This window comes from Lissotriton vulgaris, chromosome 2_1 (genome assembly GCF_964263255.1).
Source record: "Lissotriton vulgaris chromosome 2_1, aLisVul1.2, whole genome shotgun sequence".
In the NCBI taxonomy this organism is placed as follows: domain Eukaryota; kingdom Metazoa; phylum Chordata; class Amphibia; order Caudata; family Salamandridae; genus Lissotriton; species Lissotriton vulgaris.
The window spans coordinates 1621172058-1621193679 of NC_141687.1; the positions used below are offsets into that span (position 1 = coordinate 1621172058).

General features: G+C 47.1%; 1 protein-coding gene across 1 annotated transcript in view; it reads left to right on the forward strand.

Annotated features, from left to right (window-relative positions):
* The window catches only part of LAPTM5 (lysosomal protein transmembrane 5), a 185820-nt gene that overhangs the window by 110048 nt on the left and 54150 nt on the right, over nucleotides 1-21622 (forward strand). The window contains exon 3 of the mRNA XM_086957509.1: nucleotides 16575-16651. Within this exon, the coding sequence (XP_086813635.1) occupies nucleotides 16575-16651 (77 nt within the window). The remainder of the gene's footprint in view (nucleotides 1-16574; nucleotides 16652-21622) is intronic.

A 21622-nucleotide genomic window follows, 5' to 3' on the forward strand; every position in this document is an offset into this window, starting at 1 on the left:
TAAACATCTGTTTTGGAATACTTAGAATTTCTCAATCAAATGCAATCTTATCAAGATTGACCACAGACAACATAATCCAGATTGTCACCAGGCTGACCCACACAGCAGGCCAATGGCGAAGACCCATCTTCTGCAAACCAGATGTTATTAGACTCGGTGGAAACTCTCCAGTCACTGGGACCTATCACTACCTAATCTCCTTGTGGGATAGCACTCCATCCAAAAATATCTACTAACTCACCATCCTTTGAAGATTTTCTGCAGCCTTTGGAACAAGTTGAATACGGAATACCTGGAAGTGCAACTAATTAAATGCACGTAACCGAAGACAATAAGCTACGAAAATAAACTTTACATTGGATTGCCACAACCTTTGACAAAATACTTTGTCTAAAAATGCTAGACCAGCCCATAAAGAAAGAGGAAGCATCCTTGGATAAATGAAGACTTCAAAGAGATAGAAGTACAAATATCTACAGTTCAACGGGCCAGTGGTGGTTTCTCTATTAGGGCGTCGGGGCTCCGCCCCAGTTACATTGCTGGATGTCATTTATGAAAAATACCCATGAATTACGAGCTGCCAAAATTAATGCCTTGAACGCGAGGCACTGTATGCCCCACACTCACTCACCGATATCACCACTGCAGTGGTAATTGTTATGACCTCTCACCTCACATGACTCACCCTGCCCTGTTGTTTTCTCAGGGAAGCAACCTAGCCTAATGCTACGTGTTTGCCGGCTGAGAAGCTGTGATGTCATCAGCTCGGCAAACACCTAGCTGTGAGGGGCAGTCTCCACCCCCTGATGGCGTGGTGGTTTAGTTAGCCCTGGGTGTTTTGAATACAAGCTCGGGATCGCTGAACCTCCACGTCAATCAGGGAGAGTGGAGCTTGTCACCACACCCTTTCCCAACTCGTTACAGGGCATGGGTCTGGGCAGACTCGACCACCTCAGGGGTCCCGCGCATGAGCCTGCACTCTGCAGTGACTGTGGCAGTTGTAGGTCGGAGAGCATTTTTCTATTGCGTCATCATTATTTACCGCAGAGCAAGGCCAGAACTGATTACTACTCAGTGTTTCTGCCTTGCTTGCAGCAGCCTGCCAGAGAGTACTAGACCGGACTGCCTGCTGCTTACGTGATGTCGTCCACTCTGAACTAACTCGGGTCAGTTCACAAGCTCAGGTAAGGCCCAGGCGGGCATTTCTAACTTACCGTAATACCACCAGTAGGACGCTTGGCTCATGCTGTTAACACACAGCGCTATCACTGTCATGTAGGTGCTGGGGACTGCAATAGTGTCCCTGTCTCCTGTGACACACAGTCTGGGCTGCTTTCATGTTGGCCAGACCGGGGTGATAGCTGTGTCTGGGTCATCGTGCAGGGGTGCTTCGGAGGTTCTGTGTTTAAACAAAGAAACCTCCCATTTCTCTGAAATTAGCTGTCATTTCCCACTGGAATGAGAGAATAGTTTCTGGGAACTTGAGGTGATGGGGTACTGGATACATGGAAAAACAGAACAAGGTCTCCTCTCTAGACTTAGTGAGATCTGACTGCGGGGGACGGTGTTCACCTGGTTCGAGTCCTTTCTAGCGAACCGCCGCCAAACGGTCTGGGCCTCACCGTACTCTGCCATGGTGCCGCCATTGGAGGTAGGAGTGCCTCAGGGCTCAATTTTGAGCCCGACATTTTTTAACATCTTTATGACCCCCTTGGCGGCACTGGCGGAGTCATATGGTGCCCAGATCGTTTCTTACGCAGATGACACCCAGCTCCTCTTCTCCTGTAAGAGGGGTGGGCATTTCGATGGAGAGAGCATCAAAGGCTGCTTTGAGGCTGTGTTCAATTGGTTCCAGTCCAACAGCCTTAAATGCAACTCGGATAAATCCGAGGTGCTTTTTTTCGGCTGTCTTTCGGATCCTAGTTGGAAGGTTTGGTGGCCTGCGGCCATGTTTCCTCCTTCTGCCCCTTCTACCTTGGCCAAGAACCTAGGAGTGGTAATTGACAATGGTCTCACTCTGAAGCCTCAGATTCTTGGCCTAGCTGGTAAATGCTTCGGCATTCTCAAAATGTTGAGGAAATTTCTTCCGCTGCTGTCCTTCGCCCACAGAAAGATCACGGTGCAATCTTTAATAGGCTCTCGCTTGGACTGTGCGAACGCGTTATATCTCGGACTCCCGGAGTACCTTTTATCGCGTCTCCAAATAGTCCAAAATTCCGCTGCACGCGCCATCGCTGCCCTTCATCTGAGATCCAGTGCTAAAGAACTCTTGAAAACTCTACATTGGCTTCCCATTCGGAAGCGTATTGTTTTTAAGACGATGACACTGGCTTTTAAAGCTCTCCACTGAACTGGTGCGAAGTATATTAGTAAGCGGCTGACTTTTTACCAGCCATCTAGATCACTGAGGTCAACGTCGCCAGCCTTGGCCGCCGTTCCTGGTATTCGGTGTGCCCGTATTGGAGGCCGTTCTTTCAGACGCATGGCACCACAATTGTGGAATTCCTTGCCTATCACTCTGAGAAAGCCTGGCACATTGCTAGCTTTTAGGAAAGATCTGAAATCTTGGCTCTTCATTCAGTAGATCTGGTCTTCCTCTGCCTGCCCCGCTCTGCATCAGGTTAGAAGCGCCGGGACACTCCTCGGAGTAGCTGAGCGCTATACAAAACACGCAATAACATAACAATACGGAATTCCTTAAATGTGGGAGGGAGAAAGCACGGACGTCATGACAACACTTTCACTAGTGACTCAGTTTCACCCCTGGACGCAAATTGTTATTAGGTCTTCGGCTCTCTCGTGTAGAAACCTGATGAAACTGTTCAGTGTGGGCCTGGTTCACGAAAAAAGTGTCAAGTATGGGAGAAGTTCTATGAATGTATTTCCATGCTTTAAAAAAAATCATAAAACAGTATAATAGTATGCACAGAAAGCCACGGCGGATGCCGGTTTCCAGGGGACTTGTTGCATGTGATTTTTTAGGTTGTCTAGTCCCACTGTATGCAGTTGTGCATAGCGTGCATTTCTGTACATTAGGAAGGGCTGCCCAATGTAAAAAAAAACATTTTCTTTCTTTTTATTTTCCAAATAAAAACATTTCCCCACTGAAGAAAGCTTTCCTCATACATTCCCACCAATCCTCATCGAGATCTGCTCCTTTTCGTATCCTCATTAAAAAGAACAGTGTGAAGACGTGATTTTGTCTTCGGCACCCCTCTCCACTCCCTCTGCATTTCTCCATTCTCCAGTGGATTTCCAAATAAAAAATTCTACAGAAGTAGTCTTCACCCTCCTCGCCGGATTGCTATTATCGAGAAATGTACAATTAAGTGTGCTTTTTTCCTAGTGGATGTGGTAGGAGAGCCTTCCTTTTAAACACAGCAGTCTTCTGTATCTGTAATATTGCAACTGGCGTCTCATTTTCCAAAGTAAGTCATTGTTCACGTTTATAACAAGCATTTGCAATGCAATAGGTCTCGCATTAGGAAAGTTTGAGCTATTGGTATTATAAATGACACATTTTTTATTTATGTGTTGGTTTGGAAAATAGTGAATTGAATAGCTTTGTCATTTACAATGCCAATAGTTTTAACTTTCGCAAATGTGACACCTATAGCATTTGTAATGCAATATGTGTTGTATTTACGTGACTTAAATGTATTGATATTACAAATAAAAATGGCTTTTATTTTTTTAATAATTAATACTTAAAAGTTATCGTAATTTATAATGGCAATAGTTTTTGTAAATAACTTTTGTGAAGATTATGTTCATTGTATTTTATTATGATGAAAATCCAAGAACAGAAGTGAACTATTAACATATTTTGTGACATTTGTAATGAAGCTTGAAACATTGAGAGAACATATTTGAACCAGTTGTTAAATGGTTGCAAAGATTGATGCTGTGGTGGCGCGGAGTGATGTTGTGGTGGCGACAAGTGATGCTGTGGCGTTCAGTGATGCTGTGGTATCGCATAGTGATGTTGTGGTACCCCTGAGGGATGCTCTGGTGGTGCTGAGTGATGCTGTGGTGATGCGATAGATAGATAGAGTGAGTGCGATAGATAGATAGATAGATAGATAGATAGATAGATAGATAGATAGATAGATAGATAGATAGATAGATAGATAGAGTGAGAGAGGGCGATAGATAGATAGAGGGAGGGCGATAGGTAGAGTGAGGGCGCTAGATAGAGTGAGGGCGAGAGATAGATAGATAGATAGAGTGAGGGTGATAGAGAGATAGACAGATAGAAGGGTGATAGATATATAGATAGATAGATAGATAGACAGATAGAAAAGTGTATTTATGTTGCATTGAGTAGAGTGTAAGTATGAGGCATGTAATTATATGGCACTGAGTGGTAATATGGGGAGTGTATATTGTATTTAGTAGAGTGTAATTTTGTGCCGTGTAATTATGTGGCACTGAGTGGTATTTGGAGTGTATGTTGCATTGAGTGCAGTGTAATTATGTAGCGTGTAATTATGTGGCACTGAGTGGTAATATGGGGAGTGTGTGTTGCATTCAGTAGAGTGTAATTATGTGGTGTGTAATTATATGGCACTGAGTGGTATTTGGAGTGTATGCTGCATATAACTATGTGATTAAGGAACAGTGAGCAACCCAAAATACCCTTGAGGGCTTGGGTGAGTAAGTACAAAGGTACAGGTGCCTTCAAGGGGATTTGTTTAACAAAATATAATTAAACGTGATTCAACTAACTCTTTAGGACAGGTCAATGGTCCTTATTCTTGAAAGGACCATTGACTTGTCCTAAAGGGTTAGTTGAATCACGTTTAATTATATTTTGTTAAACAAATCCTTTCTGCATATAACTATGTGGCACTGAGTGGTATTTGGAGTGTATGTTGCATTGAGTGCATTGTAATTGTGTGGCGTGTAATTATGTGGCACTGAGGGGTATTGTTTGGAGTGTATGTTGCACGAGTGCAGTGTAATTATGCAGCATATAATTATGTAGCACTGAGTGGTATTGTGTGGAGTGTCTGTTGCATTCAGTAGAGTGTTATGTGGTGTGTAATTATGGGGCACTGAGTGGTATTTGGAGTGTATGTTGCATTGTGTGCAGTGTAATTATATTGCATATAACTATGTGGCACTGAGAGGTATTTGGAGTGTATGTTGCATTGAGTGCTGTGTAAATATGTGGCGTGTAATTATGTGGCACTGAGTGGTATTTGGAGTGTATGTTGCATTGAGCGCAGTGTAATTATGAAGCATATAATTATGTGGCACTGAGTGGTATTGTGTGGAGTGTCTGTTGCATTGAGTGCAGTGTAATTATGTGGCGTGTAATTATGTGGCACTGAGTGGTATTTGGAGTGTATGTTGCATTGAGTGCAGTGTAAATATGTGGCGTGTAATTATGTGGCACTGAGTGTTATTTGAAGTGAATGTTGCATTGAGTGCTGTGTAATTATGTGGCACTGAGTGGTATTTGGAGTGTATGTTGCGTTGAGTGCAAAGTAATTATGTGGAGTTTAATTATGTGGCACTGAGTGGTATTTGGAGTGTATGTGGCATTCAGTGCAGTGTAATTATGTGGCACTGAGTGGTATTTGGAGTATATGTTGCATTGAGAGCAGTGTAATTATGTAGCATATAATTATGTGGCACTGAGTGGTATTGTGTGGAGTGTATGTTGTATTCAGTAGAGTGTAATTATGTGGTGTGTAATTATGTGGCACTGAGTGGTATTTGGAGTGTATGTTGCATTGTGTAGAGTGTAATTATGTTGCATATAACTATGTGGCACTGAGAGGTATTTGGAGTGTATGTTGCATTGAGTGCTGTGTAATTATGTAGCATATAATTATGTGGCACTGAGTGGTAGTGTATATTGCATTGAGTGCAGTGTAATTATGAGGGGTGTATTTATGTGGCACTGAGTGGTATTTGGAGTGTATGTTGCGTTGAGCGCAGTGTAATTATGAAGCATATAATTATGTGGCACTGAGTGGTATTGTGTGGAGTGTCTGTTGCATTGAGTGCAGTGTAATTATGTGGCGTGTAATTATGTGGCACTGAGTGGTATTTGGAGTGTATGTTGCATTAAGTGCAGTGTAAATATGTAGCATATAATTATGTGGCACTGAGTGGTATTGTGTGGAGTGTGTGTTGCATTCAGTAGAGTGTAATTATGTGGCGTGTAATTATGTGGTACTGAGTGGTATTTGGAGTGTATGCTGCATTGAGTGCAGTGTAATTATGTGACGTGTAACTATGTGGCACTGAGTGTTATTTGGAGTGTATGTTGCATTGAGTGCAGTGTAACTATGTGGCGTGTAATTATGTGGCACTGAGTGGTATTTGGAGTGTATGTTGCGGTGAGCCCAGTGTAATTATGAAGCATATAATTATGTGGCACTGAGAGGTATTGTGTGGGGAGTGTATGTTGTATTCAGTAGAGTGTAATTGTATGGCATGTAATTATGTGGCACTGAGGGGTATTGTTTGGAGTGTATGTTGCATGAGTGCAGTGTAATTATGCAGCATATAATTATGTAGCACTGAGTGGTATTGTGTGGAGTGTCTGTTGCATTCAGTAGAGTGTTATGTGGTGTGTAATTATGGGGCACTGAGTGGTATTTGGAGTGTATGTTGCATTGTGTGCAGTGTAATTATGTTGCATATAACTATGTGGCACTGAGAGGTATTTGGAGTGTATGTTGCATTGAGTGCTGTGTAAATATGTGGCGTGTAATTAGGTGGTACTGAGTGGTATTTGGAAAGTATGTTGCATTGAGTGCAGGGTAATTATGTGGCGTGTAATTATGTGGCTCTGAGTGGTATTTGGAATGTATGTTGCATTGAGTGCAGTGTAAGATGTGGAGTGAAATTATGTGGCACTGAGTGGTATTTGAAGTGTATGTTGAATTGAATGCAGTGTAATTATGTGGCGTGCAATTATGTGGCTCTGAGTGGTATTTGGAGTGTATGTTCCACTGCAGAGTGTGTGAGGGTGCTGAGTGTGAGGGAATGGTGGCATGCTGCGCTTTAGATGAATATGTTTAAAAGTAAAGTGTGCCATACTGCGATTGCTACAATAGTTAATTGTGGATGCGTTAACAATTGATGTGTGCACTGATGGCTGGTGGTGTGTGTGCCTGTAGAAATGGTGCACTGACGGCTGGTAGTGTGTGTGGGCCTGGCCGGCTGGTGGTGTGTGTGCCTGGTGGAAGCATGCACTGATGGCTGGTAGTGTCTGGGCCTGGTAAAAGCGTGCCCTGATGGCTGGCGGTGTGTGTGTGCCTGGTGAAAGCGTGCACTGACGGCTGGTGGTGTGTGCCTGGTGGAAGCGTGCACTGACGACTGATGGTGTCTATGCCCGGTGAAAGTGTGCACTGACTGCCGGTGGTGTGTATGCCTGGTGAGAGCGTGCACTGATGGCTGGTGGTATGTGTGTGCCTGTTGAAAGCATGCAATGATGGCTGGTGGTGCGTGTGTGCCTGGCCGGCTGGTGGTGTGTGTGCCTGGTGGAAGCGTGCACTGATGGCTGGTAGTGTGTGTCTCTGGTGAAAGCGTGCACTGACAGCTGGTGGTATGTGCCTGGTGAAAGCGTGCACTGACGGCTGATGGTGTGTGTGCCTGGTGAAAGCGTGCACTGCCGTTTGGTGGTGTGTGTGCCCAGTGAAAGCGTGCACTGATGACTGATGGTGTCTGTGCCTGGTGAGAGTGTGCACTGACGGCCGGTGGTGTGTATGCCTGGTGAAATCGTGCACTGATGGCTGGTGGTGTGTGTGTGTGTGTGCCAGGTGAAAGCATGCACTGACGGGCGGTGGTGTGTGTGACTGGTGAAATCATGCACTGATGGCTGGTGGTGTGTGTGTGTGCCTGGTAAAAGCGCGCACTGACGGCCGGTGGTGTGTGTGCCTGGTGAAAGCGTGCACTGACGGCCGGTGGTGTGTATGCCTGGTGAAAGCGTGCACTGATGGCTGGTGGGGTGTGTGTTTGCCTGGTGAAAGCGTGCACTGATGGCTGGTGGTGTGTGTGTGTGTGCCTAGTGAAAGCGTGCACTGATGGCTGGTGGTGTGTGTGTGTGTGTGCCTGGGGCAAGGGTGCACTGATGGCTGGTGGTGTGTGTGTATGCCTGGTGAAAGCGTGCACTGATGTCTGGTGGTGTGTGTGTGCCTGGTGAAAGTGTGCTCTGATGGCTGGTGATGTGTGTGTGCCTGGTGAAAGCATGCACTGATGGCTGGTGGTGTGTGTGTGCCTCTGATGGCCGGTGGTGTGTATGCCTGGTGAATGCGTGCACTGATGGCTGATGGTGTCTGTGCCTGGTGAGAGTGTGCACTGACAGCCGGTGGTGTGTATGCCTGGTGAAAGCGTGCACTGATGGAGGGTGGTGTGTGTGTGTGTGCGCCTGGTGAAAGTGTGCACAGACGGCCGGTGGTGTGTATGCCTGGTGAAAGCGTGCACTGATGGCTGGTGGTGTGTGTGTGTGTGTGCGCCAGGTGAAAGCATGCACTGACGGGCGGTGGTGTGTATGACTGGTGAAATCATGCACTGATGGCTGGTGGTGTGTGTGTGTGCCTGGTAAAAGCGCGCACTGACGGCCGGTGGTGTGTGTGCCTGGTGAAAGCGTGCCCTGACGGCCGGTGGTGTGTATGCCTGGTGAAAGCGTGCACTGATGGCTGGTGGTGTGTGTGTGTGTGTGTGCCAGGTGAAAGCATGCACTGACGGGTGGTGGTGTGTATGACTGGTGAAATCATGCACTGATGGCTGGTGGTGTGTGTGTGTGCCTGGTAAAAGCGCGCACAGACGGCCGGTGGTGTGTGTGCCTGGTGAAAGCGTGGAATGACGGCCGGTGGTGTGTATGCCTGGTGAAAGCGTGCACTGATGGCTGGTGGGGTGTGTGTTTGCCTGGTGAAAGCGTGCACTGATGGCTGGTGGTGTGTATGTGTGTGCCTAGTGAAAGCGTGCACTGATGGCTGGTGGTGTGTGTGTGTGTGTGCCTGGGGCAAGGGTGCACTGATGGCTGGTGGTGTGTTTGTATGCCTGGTGAAAGCGTGCACTGATGTCTGGTGGTGTGTGTGTGCCTGGTGAAAGCGTGCTCTGATGGCTGGTGATGTGTGTGTGCCTGGTGAAAGCATGCAATGATGGCTGGTGGTGTGTGTGTGCCTCTGATGGCCGGTGGTGTGTATGCCTGGTGAATGCGTGCACTGATGGCTGATGGTGTCTGTGCCTGGTGAGAGTGTGCACTGACAGCCGGTGGTGTGTATGCCTGGTGAAAGCGTGCACTGATGGAGGGTGGTGTGTGTGTGTGTGCCTGGTGAAAGTGTGCACAGACGGCCGGTGGTGTGTATGCCTGGTGAAAGCGTGCACTGATGGCTGGCGGTGTGTGTGTGTGCCTGGTGAAAGCGTGCACTGACGGCTGGTGGTGTGTGTCTGGTGGAAGCGTGCACTGATGACTGATGGTGTCTGTGCCCGGTGAAAGTGTGCACTGACGGCCAGTGTTGTGTATGCCTGGTGAAAGTGTACACTGATGACTGGTGGTGTGTGTCTGCCGGTTGAAAGCATGCAATGATGGCTGGTGGTGTGTGTGTGCCTGTCCGGCTTGTGGTGTGTGTGCCTGGTGGAAGCGTGCACTGATAGCTGGTAGTGTGTGCCTGGTGAAAGCATGCACTGACGGCTGGTGGTGTGTGTGCCTGGTGAAAGCGTGCACTGCCATTTGCTGGTGTGTGCCTGGTGGAAGCGTGCACTGACAGCTGGTGGTGTTTGTGCCCGGTGAAAGCATGCACTGATGACTGATGGTGTCTGTGCCTGGTGAGAGTGTGCACTGATGGCCGGTGGTGTGTATGCCTGGTGAAAGCATGCACTGATGGCTGGTGGTGTGTGTGTGCCTGGTGAAAGCGTGCACTGATGACCGGTGGTGTGTATGCCTGGTGAAAGCGTGCACTGATGGCTGGTGGTGTGTGTGTGTGCCTGGTGAAACCGTGCACTGACGGCAGTGGTGTGTATGCCTGGTGAATGTGGGCACTGATGGCTGATGGTGTCTGTGCCTGGTGAGAGTGTGCACTGAGGGCCGGTGGTTTGTATGCCTGGTGAAAGCGTGCACTGATGGCTTGTGGTGTGTGTGTGGGCCTGGTGAAAGCGTGCACTGACAGCAGGTGGTGTGTATGCCTGGTGAATGCGTGCACTGATGGCTGGTGGTGTGTGTGTGTGTGTGTGTGCCTGGTGAAAGAGTGCACTTACGGCCGGTGGTGTGTATGCCTGGTGAATGCGTGCACTGATGGCTGGTGGTGTGTGTGTGTGTGTGTGCCTGGTGAAAGTGTGCACTGATGGCTGGTGGTGTGTGTGTGTGCCTGGTGAAAGGTAGAAGGAAGCGCTATGGACTGTGTGTGAAGTCCAAGAAAGAGTTCAGAATGCAAAGGCAGAGGGCAGCTCGGGTTACAAGCTGCCTTTGAAGAAGATCAGGCAGCACTGGGCAACCATGCCAGCATTCCAAGGAGCAGACGGTCGTTCACGTTAGAAGTGTGATGCCTTGAGGACATATGGCACTGTGAGGAGTCTGGGAGACACACGTAGACGCTAAGTGCCTGAGGAGATAAGGAGCGGAAGGAATTCCTTTGAAGTGTGATGCCAAGGCTCGGGAGAAAAGCGCATGCACGGGCACATGCACTGTGCGTTATCCGTCTCCCAAAGCCCTTGGTTTTAAGAGTTGGTTTCAACACAATAGTTTCGAGTAATAAATTACTCGACCTAAAAAGGGGAATATAAATGTGGGATATACTGAACTGTAGGGATTTAAAGCACAGCCTAAGAAAAGCCTCTGTGCCTGGGACAAAGTCAACAGGTGAGGCATGAGCAAAATTAAAAGCTTACCTTCCAATTCTTAACCTAAGAAAATTACCATATAGGTGACCTTGAATAGCCATTCCAACCATGGTAACTAACGTGCTGTGCTGTCAGGATTGCCGTGGTGTAATGCTGCCTCCGATGCAAAACTGCAAACAAGTTGTGTGATGTGTTTGGAGAACTCCTGCTCCATAGTGATTTCAGAGAAAGACTTCAAGAAATGTGAAAGTTGTGGTGATGGTGTAAGATGTGAGGCAGGTAGATCCTTGCACAGCTGGCTGCATGTACACTGGCCCCTTTCCACACAGATTGATTCATTGATCTTGTGGGTATAGCTGTGTCATTGTGTTGTATATGTCCCACTGATACTGTGACAAGCTGGTCTGTGGTGGTGTGATGTGTCTTATGATGTTACAAGTTGCCTTGAGCTCTGATGTTGTGATGGGTTGCAGTGAGCTATGATGCGATACAGAGGTGTGCCTTGAGTTCTGATATTGTATTGAGCTGTGAAGTGTTCATATGCTTTGCTGGGTGCTATGTTCTGTCTTGTGCTACATACGAGTGACATTAAACCTACAACCAGTCAGGACTATAGGCTTTGTCAATGGTTGTAAGTTGCACAAGATAAATAAGGACAAACTGCAGCATTTCCATTTTATATACAATGAAAACAGGTGGTTCAGAGACGTGTTACAGATGGGAAACACTTAGATGGCCTGTTTCCGTTGGTTGTATGTGCTTGGCTTGAGGGTCATTTTGCAAGCAGACTAGTTTAAGGATTGGGCACATTTTGTATTTGATTATAATGTATTTTCTTCACACTTGTGCTTCAAAATGCTATATTTAGATCCTCCTTTTTCAACAATTTGCAGTAAATATGTGGTGTAAAACCCACCATTTGAATCCAATTTTTTCACAATTTTCTTGCGGGGAAAAAAGCCCCGCACTCCTTTTTGCGGTATTACATTAGGGTACCACATTTTTCGTCCCACCACTTTCAAAATCCACCAGCCACCACTGCAATGGACCTTAAATATACCTTTAGATTGCAGAGAGGAGTCAGCTTTGAGAACACAGGACTAAAACCACTAACCAAAACATATTAAGCTAAACACTAATACAGTGGTCCCAGAGTAGTGTGCTACTCACCATAAAGTGCTACAATGCCACATTAGAAGTTGAAGTGCTTTATAAATACAATTAGAACATTGTAATATTGGGAGTTCCATTGAAAACAATGGAGTGCTCCAGGCTTCTAAGGGCAAGTAGAAGCCCGGAGCTCCAACATTCTAATGTTGTAGATCATAGCTGTTGCTGTGAACACCCCCGGGCTCCGTGAGGCCTTTGTTTTATTTGTTAGAACATTCTGCCCTCTATGGCAGAATGGTCTAAAAGCCTTATAGCCGTCCATAGCTGGGCTATACCGGCCATTAAAGTCCCACTCCCACATTAAAGACCCGAGCCCCGAATGGCTGGTATAGTCCGCTACGGCAGGCTATAAGTCTATATTAGAACATCAAAATGTTGAGAGCTCCATTGAAGACAATGGAGCAGCTCCAGACTTATAATGGCTGGTATAAGTCTGGAGCTCCAACATGCAAATGTTTGTTTTCATGTGGCTCCCATTTTTATTTAGAACATTAGTAAGTGGAATGTTCTAATAGCATTATAGTCATTCTGCTAATCTGGTCTTCATACTACCTACATCTCTTCTAGATGGGCATCAATAGGCAGAAGTGATTTTATCACACCGTCCTGCTACGTCTCAGACAGCAGCACATAACTGAAGCACACACTACAAGACCCACAAACCAACGCTGACTCATTCGAGTCGCCCATTGGAGGGCTCATATTTTTAAGTGGGAGGTGTGGCCTCTATGCCAAAATGACTGTCGCACCGCTGAAGAGTGCATTGAGTATGAAATGCGTCCGGCGTGAATCGACAGGCATGCTGTAAACTGGATCCACCCACTGATCCGGCTTTTACCTCATGAAGGTTGCAGCAGTGAATGTCAGATTGCGTCTCCAACAGTTGGGAACCTTGGAGCTTTGATTCATACAAGGCCTCCCAGCCGCGGGAGATGCCCCACCCAGAAATTTGGGGCCAAGAGGCACCGAATCATGGAGTCTCAATGTGGAGGCATCCATGGAGGATTGACAAGCCGGATGTGCGAGTGGAGGCCCATTGGTGGGCTTGAAACATCTCAGACTGTGGCACATAACTGAAGCACACACTACAAGATCCACAAACCAACGCAGAATCATTCGAGTCGCCCATTGGAGGGCTCATACTGTTAAGTGGGAGGTGTGGCCTCTATGCCAAAAGGACTGTTGCGCCGCTGAAGAGCGCATTGAACATGAAACGCGTCTGGCAGGAATCGACAGGCATGATGTAAACTGGATCCACCCGCCGATCCGGCTTTTACCTCATGAAGGTTGCTACAGTGGATTTCAGAGTGCTTCTCCAACAGGTGGGACCCTTGGAGCTTTGATTTATACGCGGCCTCCGAGCCGCGGGAGTTGCACCACTTGGAAATTTGGGGCCACGGAGCTCCGAAACGTGGAGTCTCAATGTGGAGGCATCCATGGAGGATTGACAAGCCGGATGTGCGAGTGGGGGCCCATTGGCGGGTTTGAAACATCTCAGACAGTGGCACATAACTGAAGCACACACTACAAGACCCACAAACCAATGCGTACTCATTTGAGTCGCCCATTGGAGGGCTGATATTTTTAAGTGGGAGGTGTGGCCTCTATGCCAATATGACTGTCGCGCCGCTGAAGAGTGCAATGAGCACGAAATGCGTCTGGTGTGAATCGACAGGCATGCTGTAAACTGGATCTGCCGGCCGATCCGGCTTTTACCTCATGAAGATTGCTGCAGTGGATGTCAGAGTGTGTCTTTAACAGGTGGGAACCTTGGAGCTTTGATTTATACACGGCCTCCCAGCCGCGGGAGATGCACCACCCGGAAATTTGGGGCCACGGAGCTCCGAATCACGGAGTCTCAATGTGGAGGCATCCATGGAGGATTGGCAAGCCGGATGTGCGAGTGGAGGCCCATTGGTGGGCTTGAAACATCTCCGACAGTGGCACATAACTGAAGCACAATCTACAAGACCCATAAACCAACGCGAATCATTCTAGTCTCCCATTGGAGGGCTCATACTGTTAAGTGGGAGGTGTGGCCTCTATGCCAAAATGACTGTCCGCCCGCTGAAGAGTGCATTGAGCATGAAACGCGTCCAGCATGAATTGACAGGCAAGCTGTAAACTTGATCCGCCCGCAGATCCGGCTTTTACCTCATGAAGGCTGCTGCAGTGGATGTCAGAGTGCGTCTCCAACATGTGGGAACCTTGGAGCTTTGATATAAGCTTCAAGGGTACAGGCTGTGCATCTGTGCAGCCTTCAAGTGGCAACCAAGGTATTGGACAGCTTTAATCCCCCGCGGCCAGGAACCGTGGATCTTTCGCTGCGAGCAGCAGTCCGTGACTTCATGGAGGGACGAGCTCACTGCAGTTAGCCCCCGATGCTACAATATCCTGGAGTAATGCGGTGAGACGTCGATGGGGGCCAGGGAGAAGAACTTTTACTGCAGAGACACTGTGAAAATTATTTTAACTGCACCACCCACGCCTGTTCATACAACGCCAGCACTCACTATGAGTTTCAAGAAGGCCAAAAACGATGCTTACCTGAGGGCCGAGATGGTGCCTTCTGGGAGTAGTGGTCCGCCGATGGGGACTGCGATACGGCGCTCATACAACCAATCACCTTCGCTGGGCTTCCGCCAATGGGAACTAGATGGTTTGAAAGGCGGCGGTGACAGTGCGTAGCTCACAGGCATTTGATAAAAACATAACGTCAAAACGCGTCATGCCCTCTGTGCGGAAATAAAGTTTCTTGGCCTGGTCCCCTGTTGTGTCCCTTCGGTTCTTTGGAGTAGTGAGGAGCCTTTCTTTTGATATATATATACGTGAACAAGGGACCTAGACTCCCGAAACGCGTAAATGTACCTCGTCACAAGATTAAAAAGGACTTTTGTAATCTACCCTGGAGTACCGGATGATTTATTATTTATATATATATATATATATATATATATATATATATATATATATATATATATATACACAAGAATGGCGTGCTTCTGCCGCTTTACACAGCGGGCATTCGACAGGGTCGCCAAACCTTCAATATGTCAGATTCCTGGTACCGCAATCCTTTTGGAAAAAACCAGAGTCGAGGCCCAAATAGGTTTCAAAGTGCTTAAAGATTTATTTGGCAGAAAAACAACCCCTACGCGTTTCGAGGTACGCCTACCTCTTGCTCACTTGACCCGTGAGCAAGAGGTAGGCGTACCTCGAAACGCGTAGGGGTTGTTTTTCTGCCAAATAAATCTTTAAGCACTTTGAAACCTATTTGGGCCTCAACTCTGGTTTTTTCCAAAAGGATTGCGGTACCAGGAATCTGATATATATATATATATATATATATATATATATATATATATATATATATATATATATATATATATATATATATATATATATATATATATATATATATATATATATATATATATATATATATATATATATATATATATATATATATATATTCAATCAATCAATCAAAGACATTTATAGAGCGCACTACCTGCCCGTAGGGTCTCGAGGCGCTGGGGGGGGGGGGGGGGGTGCCGCTACTGCTCGAACAGCCAGGTCTTGAGCTTCTTCCTGAAGGAGAGGTGGTCTTGGGTCAGGCGCAGGTCGGCCGGGAGGGAGTTCCAGGTCTTGGCGGCCAGGTAGGAGAAGGACCTTCCTCCTGTAGTGGCTCTGCGGATGCGTGGGACGGCGGAGAGGGCGTGGCTGGCGGATCGGAGGTGGCGTTTGGGAGCGTAGAAGTTGATTCGTTTGTTGAGGTAGCTCGGGCCTTGGTCGTGGAGAGCTTTGTGTGCGTGGGTAAGGAGGCGGAAGGTGATTCTCTTGTTGACCGGGAGCCAGTGCAGGTCTCTTAGGTGTCCGGAGATGTGGCTGTGTCGTGGGATGTCGAGGATGAGTCTGGCTCAAGGTTTCCACCAGGTTACATTAGAAACCTGCAGGGGATTGAGCGCGAATATATATATATATATATATATATATATATATATATATATATATATATATATATATATATATATATATATATATATATATATGTCTTGAACTATGTATACACGTATATCTACCTACACATTACATATCGTCACGATATATAGATGTAGAATTAGGAATAGTAAATAATACTTATATTTTTACATCTATATCTATAGGAAATATTCACTTAGCTTTCGATATTCTGTCCTCGATGTTCTTGCACCACAATATTCTGCGGGTCAATATTTAGTAGTGCAATCGAATTGGAGGCTGTGTTGGGGTGTACTGACCTCACACAGATCTGAGATGGGTGTCAAGAGTTAGCTAAGTCTTTACATGTCTGTGTTAGGGATGATTTGCTGTCACATGATGAGGGCCAGAATTGTAACTGAGTTAGTTGGGTTCTACACAGCAAGCCATTCAGAAGTTAGGCAAGTGTGAAATGCAGCGAAGCTAGCAAAAGAGGATGGTTCATTCCATTGTAATAACCAGGCATAGGACCTACACAAAAAGAAACTTATGTGCATTCAGAAAACTAGACTGTTTGTAGTTGTGCCATAATTGCCTTGGTTTTTACTTCATTGAATTGTTTTTTAATGTTTTAATTTCAGCGGATGTAGCCTCCAGCTTCCTCCTGATCATCATGCTTTTGCTGATTAGCGTCTGCCTCTTCTTTGGTGTGATAAAGGTGAGGTATGGAGCTGTTTCTCATTCCATGTCCCTCATAAAGGGATCAGATGGCAGCTGAAAAAACTTTCTGCTGCATGTATAGTCATGTGTTATTGTTCCTTGCATATATGTGTAACGCTTTTCGTAATTGGCTATTACTTGGCTATGTCTGGAGTACAAATGGATATATGGAATCTGTCTATCCTGTAGCAAAACTTAGGGGCCGATTACCATGGCGGGCGGACCTGCGTGGGCCCGCCATCGTTGCGGTGCATGGGACCGCCCGCCATGCATGCGGTGGTCCCACCACTGCAATCACGATGCGCCCGCCAGTATGGCAGGCGCATCCTGGGTATTTCACTTTGCGGACGGTGCTGCTGGCTGCAGCAATGTTCACAATGCGAAATTGACATGACGTGCATTTCGCCTGCCACTTTGTGCAGGGAAATGCAGGGGGGTACCATGGGTACCCCCCACCGCACAAACACCCTCCGCCCACACAGAGGGGGCCCACAACGGGCCCCCAAATCCATTCTCCACCAGCCTTTCCATGGCGGTTGCCTGGCCATGGAAAGGTTGGCTGAGGCCAGCATTGTGATCTGGCAGACAGTGCCTGATAGGCACGGTCTGCCACCATTTACATCCATGTGTATGCTCTGCCAGGCAATCATGACGATTGCAGAACGATTCCCCCTGCCATTGTGATGTGGTTGGGGAAATTGCCAGTCAGATGGCGGAGGGTCCACCACTGCACGGCTGTCGGTGGTGGGCCCACCGCCATCCTAATGAGCCCCATAGTCTCATCTTGCACCACTTGAGATAATTTGTTAAGGGCAGCCTTAAAGGCAATTGTTCTGAGTCAAAAGAACCTGTTGGCTTTAAATGGCTCGGGTAGATAGCAGTTCCAGTGCTATGGAGGGCCGACTACCCCACAAAGTGAATATGATGAGTCTGGTTTTGCATAACAACACAGTCTGCAGCAGAGGTTAGGAAGGCATGACATCTGCTCCCCTAGTTCTAGGTACAATCGTCAGCCAGTGTCCGAGTGGTTAGCCAGGGCATGTATTTTGGGTGTCAAATTCCTGGAAACCATGAGATGCTTTGCATAATGGCTAATAAATGGAAAGATTACTGTGAACTAGGAGCCAATGCAAGTACCTTATTGCTGGAGGGATGTGTAATAGTTAAGATACAGGTAAAGACCATGGGCCTCAATTTGAGTTTTTGCCGTAGGGCAGAGTCGCAGGCCTTCCTGCTGCGCTGACTTACGGCAAAAGAAAAGGGCAGGGATGCGCTGTACCTATCATATACAGCGCATTCCTGTCCTTTTCCCCAGTGTTGGCTCACAATGGGCTGCTGTGCGCCAACGTAGGCACCTTTGCACCATGGTGAAAGGATGCCTGCGTTGCTGGGATGATTATTTTTGTGCATGAAGGGAAACCTTCATTCACAAAAAGAATCACAAGAGGTGTTTTCTCTTTCTATGTGTGTTGCAGAATGTAGCACACATAGAAGAAGGAAAAACAAGTAGAAATAAAGATATTTCTCCTTGTTGTGCCTCCCTTAAGCCTCCCCCATGGAGAAGTATGTTTTTGGCACTGCCTCAGAGTTATAATTTCTCGTAAATCTGGTGCAGTATCAAAAGGCAATAGATGTTGCTGGGAATGCCCACATCAACATGCCCCTTTAATGCAGAAAACTGTGTTAAAGGAAACAATATTTACAAGGCAGCATTAAGCCAAAAAAGGCGGTTTAGTGCCGCCTGAAAAATATGGAGCAGGCCCCTGCACAACCTCAGCGTCACAAAAAGTGATGCACCGGCAGCGCAAGGGACTTATAAATAAGCCCCAGTGTTGTTTTTGCGCAGTGACCCATCCCAAGTTTTTCAGGGTGCATTGAGGGCTACCCAGATACAGCCCATTGGGGAAGTGTAGCCTGAATGTCATAAGGACCACAACTGTGGTTACAGTCCATTGGAAGGCTGTATATAGGACTTTGTGCCTGACGTGTACCTATCATCGGATGGTTCCTGCGACTATCTGAAGTAGGCATATTAAGTTGGAGTTTACGAAAGCCATTAGGTTCAATGCAGAGAGTTGGGTTTCCCATAGACCATAAGGAGCTACAAATAATTCTTGTACATTCACCTGTCTATCTCAAAGAAGGAAACCTTGAATTGAGCCCCTTGAGTCTCAACACAAGATGCGTGGCATCCAGTTAGGTATAAAAGTGCAGGCAAAGGTTTGGATAAACCTGGCCAGAGATTGCACACAGACTGGTAGTAAGTACAGATGTCTACTACAGATACTAGCTGTGACAGTTACATATATACAAGTTGCAAATTCACTCCAGATTACTTTTTAAGAAAAGTTGAAGCGATTACGGTTGGACAAATATATATTACATATTTACAGAGCATGATCTTCTCGCCATTACTGGGTAATGGGGACAGGGCTGAATATTACACTGACCCATAGGTGAGGGGCTGAGGCTGGGGGGTCAGTGGCAGAGGGGACACTGATTGTATCCAAAACTGCCAAGAGTGAGAAAACAGCTGAGCTCCGTGTCTCTGATACCATCGTCGGGAAGGCAGCTGAGTTGAATGGCATGGTTGGTGTGTTAAAAGCTGCCAACATGCCCTAAAGCTTCATGGCTCTGACATCACCACCACCCACTTTTGCCCTAATGCTGTAGTCTTCTAAGATCAAACAAGTTTGTTTCCTCTCTATCTAAGGTGGATTTCTATGGTGACCTGCACACTTTACATGGCTGCTTTCCTGGGAGTTTGGCTGGGCATTAGACATTAGAAATTGGGGGAAGATTGCTTAAGTCCAGAGAGGCAGTACCAGCAGAGATATTATTTATTTATTTATTTGTGGGTTTGTAACGCGCCGGAATCACACCCGAAGGTGTATCTCCGCGCAGTGCTGTGGGAGGAAACAGGTCTAGGCAGGCGCGAATACTGAAATAAGGTTGTCTTAAGACTTTTCCTGAAGGCTAGATGACTAGAGCACTGTCTAAGGGAGAGGGGGAGGTTGTTCCACAGACGCGGACCCATAACAGAAAGAGCACGTCCTCCCTGTCTGGTCTTGTTATGTCGGGGAATCTGTAGTAACAGCTGGTTACTGGACCGTAAATTACGAGGGGGGTGATGATGAACAAATTTTTCGGCCAGATAGAGCGGCCCTAAGTTATGGAGACTCTTGTGCACCACACAGCAGGTCTTAAATTCCACCCGTCTCCGGATAGGAAGCCAGTGGAGCAGTTTGAGAAGGGGCAGAGATGGTGTTCTGGGGGGGGCATTTGTCACCAGGCGTGCCGCGGTGTTCTGCACCACTTGAAGTTTGTTGAGCACTCCTTCATTGGCCGCTAAAAGTAGACCATTGCAATAGTCGAGGCGACTCAATACGAGGGCCTGGACCAAGGTCTTCCTTGTGCTGTCAGGGAGAAGGGGGAACACTTTCCGGAGGAGGCTGATGATATGGAAACAAGACCCCACTGTGGTGTTGGCATGATGTACAAGATTGAGGTCATGGTCCAGACGGACCCCCAGATTTTTCACCACCTGTTTGGGGGAAGGGGCCTCTCCCAAACTTGTAGGCCACCAGTCAGGGGTCCACAGAATTTTTGCTTCCCCGAACAGCATGACTTCCGACTTCCCCACATTGCACTGGAGAAAGTTCCTGGCCATCCAGCCGGCGACCGCAGTCATGCCATTCGAGAAAGCTCGCCTTATCTCCGGGGTAAAGGTTTTAAAGGTAAACAACAGCTGTGTATCATCAGCGTATGAAATGGGTGAAAACCCAAAGGACCTCATAGTATCTGCTAAGGAGGAGACATAAACGTTAAATAACGTAGGGCTGAGACAGGAGCCCTGCGGGACTCCTCTGGTGATTTTGGTGGAGATGGAACTGAAGGCGCCCATGTTAACCTGCTGGGTACGATCTGCAAGGAAGCTGGTGAACCACGCCAGGGCAGATTTCTCTATGCCGATCTCCTTTAATCTTGTTAGGAGAATGGTATGGGATATGGTGTCGAATGCTGCGGACAAGTCCAACAGCACCAACACCACAGATAGACCCCTGTCCAGAGACATACGTATAGTATCCGTGACAGAAAGAAGAGCCGTCTCGGTACTATACCTAGGTCTGAACCCTGACTGAGAGTGGTCCAAACAGCCGGTCTGCTCTATGTAACTGGAGAGATTGAGATTAACGTGTTTCTCCATTATTTTGCCGACAAACGGCAGAAGGGAGATAGGCCTCAGGTTGGTCATATCCGACCAGGGAATGGAGGTGTTTTTCCTTATGGGCTTAACCAGGGCCTTTTTCCACTCCAGAGGGACCAATCCTTCAGAGAGGGATCGATTAATCACCATCTGAATGGTGGGACTCAGAGCATTCCCTATAAGATGCATCACTCGGGCGGGAACAAGGTCCGCCAGGCTGCCCGATTTAATCGTCCCAATCAGTGAGTTGACATCATCCAGACTGATCTCGGGGATAGCGGACAGTACCGGAGGGCCAAGGCCAACTGTTCCGAGTTGTGGGCTAGGCGAAGAATCCTTAATATCGACCAAAGTGGTGGCTTGAGCAATATTTTGGTAGATAGTGTCGACTTTATTTGCAAAAAACCCAGCAGTATCATCGCACAATTGTTGGGACACCGTCTCTGGGCTGTCGCACGCAATGGGGTTAGTAAAGGTTCGAAGAACCTGATACAATATTTTAGGGTCATTACCTGCCTCAGATAATTGGAAAACAATATGGGTTTTGCGGGCAGCTCTGATATTTCTATGGTAGGATCTCAAAGCAGAGTGATAGCGGGATTTATCTACTACACTATGGGAGATCCTCCAGGCCTTCTCCAACTTCCTACATGCTTTCTTTTCTGCACGCAGTGAGTCGGAGTACCATGGTTCCTGCCTGCGGTTATACCGCTGATTACAAAGTCTTAGAGGGGCAATGAGATTAACAGCAGTGTTCAAGGC